We start from the raw sequence: 11,474 nt of genomic DNA, 5'->3' as shown, positions 1-11,474 counted from the left end.
TTATTTTATAATAATTAAAAATATAAAACGTTTTTAATAATAAATTATCGTAAAAGATGGTGTCACACACTCGGTTTTAAATGTTGCCGGGAAAGTTAAACAATTTGTTGCTGGATTTTTACTATTGGTGTCTTAGAGATAATAGAAATTTGCCAGAAATTAGATTAATTTAGTGAAGAGTTTAGTGAAGTAATTTAGTTTAGAGAAATGTTTCACATTTAAAAATGTGAAAGATTTATAAAGTTCAATTATAATATTTATATTTAGTTTAAAAAACACCAGATTATTTTTAAAAAGATTCGAATCAAAAATACTAATTTTTTTTTAATACAGTGGAACCTCGATTATCCGGACCTCCATTATCCGGATTTTCGATTATCCGGATTGTTCAAAATAAACAAAAATTTTACGAATTTGCTGATTTGAACAGCTGATTTGAACAACAACCCGTAAACTCTTAAATATATTTTACGTCGTAATAAAAATATAACTTGACATACGTATTTATAAATTATTTATATTCAAATTACATCATTTCTATGACCAAGGGCGGCGTAAGGCATGGACGACGTGAGCCACCGCCTATGCCTCGTGGTCCGAAGGGCCTCGCGCCTCGAAGGCATTACTTAAAAGCCGCGAATGCGACGAAAAAATTTTACACGTCATAAAACGATAAATAGTTTGTCAAATTTTTATTCATAAAAATGCAGTTTCAAATGCTTTTTATTTTATAAAATCTGTCTTCTTGCGCCACCAGAGGGCCTTTTAAAACAATAGGTAGTCTGTTAGCGCTGGTCAGTAGCAAGGTCTTAAATAATCTAAGACCTTGGGTCAGTAGTAGTCCAAGTTCAATACGAACGTTTGTTTCTTGAAAATTTGATCACGATTTAAATATAGTATTTATTTTCAATATTACCGATATGTCATCGAAAATAAAACGTGTTGTATTATCATTAAAAGACAAATTAAAATATTTTTTTCGATTATCCGGATTTTTCCTTATCCGGACTACCTTCATCCTTAATTAGTCCGGATAATCGAGGTTCTACTGTATTAGAATATATACTTACTAACAGGAGCGCCGTGCTAATATACTGTATACATGATATAATCGCTATTTAATTCCTTTTTATATTTCGATATAAATTATATTTATTTTCGTTACAGTTAAATAATTATAAAGGTCTTTAGGAATCACCAAATCAGTATAAGGAATCGTCCGTAAATTACGCAACGCACATCCACAATCAACTCCCTTGATTGTAACTTACTAAGGAATACACATAGCGAGATACGTACAAAACAATGACAAACAGTAGGGATGCAATTCTTCGGGAAAAAATTAATTATTCTGTTACCTAAAACTTAATATCACTACGCAACGTTTTTGCAAACAATACGTCTCGTGTCATTGTAATACAGCGTAACAAAATATATCAAAATATATGAAGATTACTACAAAATATGAATGTAAAAATTTGAAATCGTCCATTGAGTCTTGGAAGCTCGAGGGAAATAATGGAAGCACTTCCGGTTTGTGGGAGTATGATGTTAGACTTATATGATTGGCAAAATATAGATCGCGTTTTGTAAATGACATTTTTTCAACGTTTATTCCATTATATATTTCTTTCAATATTACCTACAGCATCCGTTTTTTCGTTATTTAAAGAAATATAGTTAAAACATTTAACATACTATTTGTAAAATTCTATTTAAGTTCAACAGATCTGGACTGTTTTTAAAGCAGAATATTTTATCGAAAAATTGTACTAAATATTAAATATTATACAGTATATCATTTAAAAAGTTTTATTTACAATAGTATAGAATTAATTAACACAATCATTTGGCTCATGGTCGGCGACGCGCCGTAAGTTTGTTTTGATAGATTTGCAACTCTTTTGGGTCATTTTTTTACTTTCCCGGCTGTTATATATAACAGAGAGAAAGTATGGCGATCCAACAAAAAAATGACCCCCTCCAGATGTTTACATTTTTGTACTCGGGATCTTGAAACGTCGAGAAATGTTGAACAATTGGGGTGTTTTTTCTGTATGTTAGTGTATGTGTGGGGGGACACGATTTTGTTCACCCTCTTTGAAGCTTAATAACTCCTGTGCGTTTTGTCGAAAATTTCTGAAATTTGGCAGAGAGGTTTGTTTATTAGGGGAATTGATGCTATTAAATTTTGGTTGTAAAAGACGAGGGGGTGTGAAGTTAAAGAGGGTCGTGTGTCATATATCGAGTAGGACGATTTTCCTCATTATTAGCATTTACATTTGTTTTTATAAAAACCATCCTTATTCTCAAAATTAAGCTTTTTGCCATTTTGTAATAATTAAAAATATAATAAATTTTTAATAATAAAATATTATAATAGATGGCGCAACACACGCAGTTTTAAATGTCGAGACGTTAAGCAAATCCTTGCTGGATTTTTTTAAAGTGAAAGTCTGATTTTTCAGATCAGTTGTATAGTGTTTTTTGCTTGCCAACATTTCTTGTATACTATTTGTGCCAAATATCTAAAATAATCTTCAATTATGTTTTTGGGGGTACAAAAGGATGTTTTTGGCTTTAAAAAACTCCACGGTCGAAATTGAGTAGTGAGACGAAGCTTTGTTAGGCCAAAAGATGAAATAGTCATTTTGATGATGTTTGTTAAGAAAAGGGATTAAAATTTTCTTTACAACATTCGTTTTGTTATGTGTTAGCACCAATTGCAAAGGAGCCCTTCTTAAAAAGTGGTTTAAAAACATCTTTTGGTGAAATGACAATGTACAGCATGATTTTTACTTCAAATTTCTTATTAAAATGTATTTCACTTCGGGAAGTGCTTGATTTTCATTGCTTGCGTAGTAAATTTCATTTCTTGGCATCTGCTTAAAGGAGAGAGAAAACTATTAATGCTTCTCGTCCGAAACGAACGTTTTGTTTCCAAAATTTCTTTCGAGCTATTTGCATTGCGATCAGTTTTCGGCAATTTTTTCAGTAGTGTACTCTGTGACACTCTTCTTCCTTTTTTTTATTTCCATCTTTAAGTATGACAATTGAACTTTTTAACTGTCTCCACCCGGCTAACTACATCTTTGTTATCAAATATTTGTCGCAATGCTCTTGTGTTTTTAACATTCCTAACAACCAGCTTTCCTCCACTTCCTGACCTTCTTTTCCACGTTTCAGAAATTTCATACTTCAAAGTATTATATAGATCTACAATTGAATTGCTATGGCCTTTGGTTAATAAATGCTCCACCGCCAATGTTTTTGAGTAGTTCGCTTTATTTTCGTACATTTGTACAATGCGCTCTTTTAGTATGTCCTCTTTTAAAGCCATTTTTCCAAACTGACTCACGAATATTCGAAAACCACGTGCTTGTACTGAGCATTTATAATGAATGATGTAACTTTTGGGGCAAAGATTTTAAAATTATCTTTTTGAGTTAAAAAAATATGATGCTTTAAATTCAGTCCAGATTTTCTGTCCCATTGTGAAATATGATTTTGTTCTTAAAAATACATTAATAAGAAGCTAAAATTAGCAATATTTGCCAGTCACATTTATAACTATTTAAAAGGTATTATAAAAATGGAAAATATTTTAATTTAAAAGTAAATGAAATAATGAAAATAGATTAAAAGAGTAAAATTTAATTTAATATTTTACTAAATAAAACACTTGCTTAATAAATTTAAAACGGTCGTTTTATTTTGATATCATGTCAACAGTTTTTATTACTATAAAGTGAAAAACCAGTATATGTGTATATAAAATTTACTTAAAATGAAAGTACTTTGTATTAAAAAGTTTTATACAATGCAAATTCAAAAGGTGTAGACAGATTTTAAAAATATTTATCACATATGTCATAAAATAGACAAAAATAAGACGATAAAATAACTTCGTATCAATGTAACAAGTTTCATTTCTCTTGAATTCAATTCTTTGAGATTTGTGATGATAGGAATTCATCTCTTTCAGCTTACATCCAGCTAATTTAGATGATGGTAACAGCCTTAATACTAATGAGATTTATTTTACAATATTCAAAGAGAAAGATTTATTGTGCATATCGTTGGAAATGTTTTGATGATTACGAGAATCTATTTCACTTTTTTTTGTTATAGATATTTTTTTCTTATTAAACATTTTTGAAAATAAACCATCGAAAGTGTTAAGCATTACGGGGAGGAATAGAAAAGAATGAAATGCCGTAATTAGTATGATCAATAAAGTAATTTTTACAAAAACCAACATCATATATGACGAATCAAATGCCAATATTACAATACCTAAAATGGTAGAGACCGATCCTTGCACAATTGGCATTCCCACTGCATATAAAGAATTTTTCAGTCGTTGTTTTTTATCATTAGAATCAGTTGTAATGTAAGCATAGGTAATATGAGACGGGTAATTAACAGAAAATCCAACACACATAATCAAAACTATTAATGAAAACAAATCCAAACTTATATCCCAAAAAGCCATCAAACCGATTGTTTCAACTTGGACTGTAATAATCACAATGGTTACACAGAAACAGCATAACGGATTCGATATAATTATAAAAAATACGACCATCATTGCACATGCAGCAATACAGATTGTCTGAATTGTTATAAATTTGGTTTCAATCATTTGTTCGAAGAAAGGGAAAGGAATACAATAAACTATTATGGGTATTTTACTGTTCTTGGCAATTTTTTTCATATTTATTAAGAAGTTTCTTTCATCCGGTCCACTTTGGATTTCATCAGCTAACAAGAAAAATCTACTCGCTACAATCTCTGTATAATTCTCATTAAAAGCAATATCATTTTCATAGTTTTTAGTAAATGGAAATTTTAAGACAATTTGACGTAAAGCATCAATATATTCTTCTTTTACTGACAAATTAAAACGATCAAAATAATGTTTTGACAATGACAATTCAGTTGCCATTTTATAAACATCAAACCACGCTTCCGTAACATTCGTAATATAAGGATTTTGTTCAAATGTTGCTATAAGTTCTTGTAAATCTTTCTGAACATTTGGATCAGCATAATTAAGAGGAGCGTTTATGACCACATGTATCCGGAGAGAATATTTCGGAAAATATTTATAATGTATGTCGAAGAATTTATTTAAGTTTGAATTTTTTGGAACAACTCTTTTAACCGAAACTCCCTCTTTTAATTGACTCAGTGCCCAAATTGATAAAAGTAACACCAAAAAATAAGAGATTACGATAAGTGTTTTTATCCAGGTCTTCATTAATAATTCTCCAATTTTATCTTCAAAGAATTTCAAAATCGAATCTTTTTCTGTATGCGAATCAGAACTTTCTAAAATAAATAAATTAATATTAAAAATTTAAATTTTTATATTAGTCTTGTATAAATTATTTTTTATTTATACAACATTTTATTATTCTAATAGAGATTCACTAAATAATACAATATTTGTAATAATAAATATAATTAACATTATTGTATTTAAAAGTAAAAACTTTTTATAAGTTTAATTAAATTAGTAATATACAAATTTTAAGAAAGTTCAATTATTCAAATTGTAATAATACAGGATTGTCCATTTTAATCAATCTACTGAAATTCTCGAAAAATACGCATCCTACATAAAAAATTTGTGACGTTCATTGAAAAAATGAACAAAAATTCAAAAAAATAATTAGGAAACTATTATTATTTGGTGGAATCAAAATCACTGTCTTCTCTTTACCACAAACTTGATGGCTTTAAAACACTGTGGCACATAGTTTTTGTATCAGTTCGTTATATGAAGAGAAATAATGATTACACCAAATCATAGTAGTTTCCTGATGACATTTTTAGCATGTTTCTTTCTTTTTCAATGAACTTTACAGATATCCACAGATTCACGCGTGTACAACAGCTGCATAAAACTTCAAACTTTCTTAACTTTTCATAAATGCGTCGTTCAAAAAAATGTTTTAGAAAAAAGTTTAGTTGTTTTTGATGTAGAATCGTAATCTGCAATAAAAAATGAGGATTCCCATTAAAAAAATAAGTTAACTCGTTTTTTTCATCGATGACGATCTATGTTAAAACCGGTAATACCATTTTGTGGATCTCTCGAAGTCTAACATGGTTTAATAAGTTTTCTTTGTGGGATGAGTATTTTTCTAAATATTTTAGTGAATTTATTAAAATGGACAATCCTGTATAATTACAGTGAACGTCCATTAATCTTATATGCTCGAAGCTTTGAGCGAAGATGGGAGGATTGTGCAACTCTAGAATTACATACTGATACATGTATTCGGTGACGGATCTAGGTTTATCGGGGCCTAGAGCTTATTGAAGTCTAATGGGGCCCTATTTTTTTGTTACTTAAGAATCTTTACATTGATTACAATAAAACAAATAATACTATAAATTATCATTATTATTACATTATTAATTAATATTAACTATTTTTTACTATACGATAAGTGCTCATTGTTAATGAAAAAGTATTAAAAATTTATGATAATAATTCAATTTTTGTAAGCCCTTGACACTTGGGGGCCCAGGACGTAAGCCCTATTAGTCCCTATGTAAATCAGCTCCTGCATGTATTGTATAGATACTTGATCTAACTTGTAAAATTTTCAACTTAAGAATGTTAAAATCGTAAATTTTAGCTAATGTTACTAATTTTTACTAATTAAAAAATATTATCGAAATTTGCCGCGAAGTATAGTAGATCAATAGAAAAGAACGATGATTTTTATAAAGAAAAGTGAAAAACTTTGTATTTTGTCTAATGTTCATCTCTTATTTTGTTGCCCAGTTGGTCGTCGTCTAGTTGACGGTGTTCTGGAAACTGGTTCCTATTTAAACGTGAAGAAAACCCGAAAACTCCATGCGGCTAGCCCGTTGGTAAATCCACAGCTACTAGTGGTGTTATCCACTGGATTACTGTTGGGCACGAACATTTTTTGAAAGTTGTTTTTATTATTTACAATACAGTGCTATTTATTGTTATTATACTGGTTATTTGTCTTATATAAAAAATGTGTCATAAATATGTTAGTACAGGAAATACTTAATAATTAATGGGTTCGCTATTTTACGCGAATTTCCACTTACGAGAGGGGACGTCTTGGAGCTTATTAGTCATGTATGGCGAGATCTTACTGTATTTCATACAAAAATTATTATGAAATGGTTTAATTTTGTTTTATATTTAAGTGATTTTATTATAATGATAAAAATGAACTTACCTTTTTCATTTTGTAATCGTTTGCAACAAAGTAAAGAATGAATTCTTTTTTCTTCTCTATATCCACTTAAGGCCATACAAGCGCCAAAAAACGTGATTTGATATATATATGTAAAGAATATTGCTACGGATGCAAAAATGCAAAATATTCTGACAATCGGTAAGTTTGTAATAATACCAATGCAAAAAGAAAGGCAACTAGTTAATGAAGTTATTGTAATGGAAACAGCTGCTTCGGAATAACTTTCACCCATTCTTTCTTCTACACTCTTTTTTACATTTGATCTCCTCCAAGCCGATATTAACACAAAAGAATCATCGATACCCATTCCTGTAATTATTTAATTCGAGTTTAATAGAAAGCAAAAATAATTTTAAAAATTGATAAGAGAAAACTTTAATATGATACCTAATATTAAAAATGGAAGGACGATAGTAATATCGGCAGATTCAACTTTTAATATTGTTAAAAATCCAAATGTACTAGCTACGGACAAAAGAGCAGATATACAACTTGACACTCCTAGCCAAGGTTTGCTTCTTACCCAATCATTGGTCATGCAAGAAACAACAGCAAATAATACAGTGCATAGCAAAGAATATATAACTAGTGGTAAAGATGATGATATAAATATTTTCATTTCTGTTTTGAAGGTGGATAATCCAACAGGTTCTATAATTATCTCTTGAAATGCAATGCCTTTGAGATGTTGCTGTAAAGTTGTTTCCCATTCCTTACAAATTACTTGTTTTTCATCTTTTATACTTAATGTATATACCAATCTAAAAGCCAAAGCATCTAGTGCATGTCCACTTTCGTCTGTCGTAACTCCTCCCAAATTATAAAACCAAGGAATCACTTTAAATTTTTTCAAGTCAATTTCAATAGGATAAACCACTTTAAATTTTCCCTCGCGAAATTTTTTAATTTTTTTATCTAAGAGTAATCCGTAGTTTGGTGGGCATTGCTTATTATACTTGGAACACAATTGATTGTAAGTCCAATTTTTACCTTCGTAATTTACATTCCAATTTGTTATAATCTTGTTAAATTGGACAATTTCTTCAAATACATTCTCTCGTAATATACTAAGTCCATCTTTCGCTATTATTTGAAATAAAATAAAGTTATCGTCATCAATTGCCCTGCTTGGATCATAACCATCAGCATCCATTGGAAACAATCGAATAATAGCATCTTTATCTTTTGACCATTGACCATTTATAGGACTAAATAAGTAAAATGGGTCTCTCGAAAATTCCATTTTATAAATAAATGAAGCCATAACAATTGAAAATAATAATGGAAGAAGAAGGAAATATAATGGATATTTTCCTATAATTCGTCCAAGTGATTGGTATTTGCTGATCAAAAAATTCTGCAGATGATTTTTTGACATCTTCCAAAAGCAACTGAAAAAATACCAAAAATAATTATTAAATAAACTTTATAATAATGATATTAATAATTTTTAAAACTATTTTAAAAATCATATATTCAGTACTTTTGAAATTTATTACTAGTATTTTAACACAAAATTCAAATGGAACATTATTTAAATTTTTCTAAGCGTTTATATTTTATTTTTTATAATAAACTGTTTATTGATAACTAATAAAATATAAGAAAAAGACATAAAATTAATAAAATAATGATATAAAAATCTATTTAATTTCATTTATGTTCTAATTTTTAGTAATTCAGTAGCCCATCGTTATATCGTGCCTCGTTATATCACGGTTTCGGCTATATCACTCTTTTTTGGACCCCAAATTTTAAAAGCATTCCAATAAATAAATTTTAAAATATCACTTGCCATTGAATTTCTTTCTGCGACGAATACGGTATTTTATTCCTAACATTGTCCTTGAAACTACCACTGCAGATGAAACAATAAATTCGTCAAGATCTAAATAAGCAAAACAAGGGACAGACCAATTATCATTAATGTTTCCTTTTGATATTAAAAGTTGTTTATTTATTTGTTTTAAGTACTCTCTCCTCATTTACAAATTTCATTCGAAATTTCACACTTTTTTGAATTGACACAATACCGTCAATTCACCTAAAGACGTGAAATTTCGAATTCACAGCTTAATGTGTAAGATTTTTTTTTTTTTTTTATTTCAGAAAGGAAAGTTCTAAAATTTTTATACAGTAGTAACTTTATTTTGTTTTACTCTTCAAAATTACAGAGTAGAATTTTTACTCTGTAATTTTGTAAGTTTTGATGTTCTATTATATGTTCAATATTTATTTTTTAAATTTTCAATTACTGTATTTACAATTTTTATTGAAAAATATATATTTCACGAATTTTTAATAAGCGATTTATTATAAAGTATAGTACTGTATAATAAAATCGAAACTGATATTTTATTTTTATATCGAAAGTATTTGTGTTTAAATGTCATTGATAATGCGTTCGTGGTATCGATGTTTACGTAAACGTCATTTAATACGACATAACTATGAATAAAATTCAGTATTGCAAAACTAAACTTATTTTATATCAGAAACACTTGCTGACGAAAGAATAGAGCAGCGTTTCTCAAAGTGGGCGATAACGCCCCCTTGTGGGCGCTGGAGGCTTTCAGGGGGGCAGTAGAAGGCTCAAAGAGAATTGGGGGGCGTTAAGGAAATATAGAGGAGCGACGGCAGACAAATTCTATATATAAAAATTCGACGGAATATATATAAAATGTTGATATTTTATATATTTTTTATTGAAGGTAACAACTTGAATATTTCTAACACATTGACTTTTATTTTAGCTCAGCGTTTCTCAAAGTAAGCAATAACGCCCCCTTCTGGCGCGATGAATAGATCTATGATAGAGGCAGGGTATTGAACGGTGACCAAAGGCAAAATTGGGGCTGATAAGAGGAAACATTGCGTTTAATGGTTTCCAGATGATGAGAACAATGTACAGTAAGGACACAAAGTGTGAGATTCATAGAAAAGTTTTCCTAAGAATATTTCCAATCCTTTTCTCACACAAGAGAAAATGGGTTAGGGGGCGTTGGGTATAACTTTATGGAACGAAGGGGGCGGTGGATCGAAAAAGTTTGAGAATCACTGGAATAGAGGATAGAGATTCCAAAACATGTGTGAGAGCCCGAACCTAACGAAATTTTTGAAAAAATTTTTGTCCATTAAATTAAAAAAATATATTAAAACTTTTCCCACGATTATTAAATGCAAAGGATATGATTGTATCTTTCTAAGATAATACATCGAATGTGTCACGAGGAACTTACGAAAAAATCGCTAGTGGACGGAAAAATCAACATTACCAAAAATGGGCAATAGAAGAAAGGGGTAAGGAGCCCCAAATATTGGCATATGGCAATAAAAGGCAATGTCCGATGGCGATACGAGAGTTCGTCCGTCACAGAGGGTCCGTCGTCATCGAAAGTTCGCCCACTTTAGAGTTCGTACGTGTTCTCGATACCTTACACACGTCAGATACCTTCCTCCGACGACGTTCCTGTTACCTGGACAATCAGTTAACCTATTATCAAGAGCAGGGGTCGTCAAAGTGGTCGATACAACATCATTGGGGGTCGATGCGGCTAGGGGGTCGATTGAGGGGTCACAACCTTTTTTTTATGTAAGGCTTTGGAAGTGGTTGGGGGTCGACGGTTAAAAAAGTTTGGCGACCCCTGATCAAGAGTCTTCCATCGAGACTTTCGAGTCATCAATTCGTCAAGTTATAAACCAACGATTGGCAACCAGGAACATCCTCAGATTATAAGGTATTTATCCACCCGCGAATCTATGTAAACTCTCTCTCTCTCTCAAGACTAGGACTCGCGAGGATAGTTACAATAGTCTTTAATATAATATACTAACATTATATAATATTCAAAGGCGATGTCGACCCTTCGGTCCTGTGTTACCGAAGCATAGGGGGAGCTTCGCGCATTGTTACACATGTATAGGCCTTAATCTGTTTAGTAAAAGCCCAGAATTTTTAGTACTAGGTTAAATCGCGCTGTTTCTTTGTTTCCCGACAAGGGAAATATAACGAGGTGCTACTGTATTTAGTTTTTTGTTAGGCCGAATTAACAAAAGTTTAAGGTCTCACGGTTTTACTTTCTTGAATATTATAGAACACAACATAAAGAAACTGTACTGTATTCTATAACACTTTCCCTATGTTAGATAAGTTAGATTGCATAAATTTAATATATTACATTTATTCTAATTTATATTATAAAATTAAACAAATAAAGA

General features: G+C 30.3%; 1 protein-coding gene across 3 annotated transcripts in view; it reads right to left on the bottom strand.

Annotated features, from left to right (window-relative positions):
* Positions 1–3,709: 3,709 nt before the first annotated feature.
* The window catches only part of LOC111626251 (patched domain-containing protein 3-like), a 72,434-nt gene continuing 64,669 nt past the window's right edge, over positions 3,710–11,474 (bottom strand). For 2 of the 3 annotated variants that reach the window (XM_023369564.1, XM_023369563.1), the window contains 4 exons: positions 9,052–9,144; positions 7,644–8,647; positions 7,236–7,565; positions 3,710–5,334 (listed from right to left, as the gene is read on the bottom strand). In XM_023369564.1, coding sequence (XP_023225332.1) covers positions 4,037–5,334; positions 7,236–7,565; positions 7,644–8,634 — 2,619 coding nt within the window. In that variant the 5' untranslated portion in view covers positions 8,635–8,647; positions 9,052–9,144 and the 3' untranslated portion in view covers positions 3,710–4,036. The remainder of the gene's footprint in view (positions 5,335–7,235; positions 7,566–7,643; positions 8,648–9,051; positions 9,145–11,474) is intronic. The other variant, XM_023369561.1, reaches the window with a different exon arrangement.

This window comes from Centruroides sculpturatus, unplaced genomic scaffold, assembly GCF_000671375.1.
Source record: "Centruroides sculpturatus isolate CEXI.00-Female unplaced genomic scaffold, Cexi_2.0 scaffold369, whole genome shotgun sequence".
Lineage (NCBI taxonomy): Eukaryota > Metazoa > Arthropoda > Arachnida > Scorpiones > Buthidae > Centruroides > Centruroides sculpturatus.
This window is presented reverse-complemented; position numbering and strand designations above follow the sequence as displayed.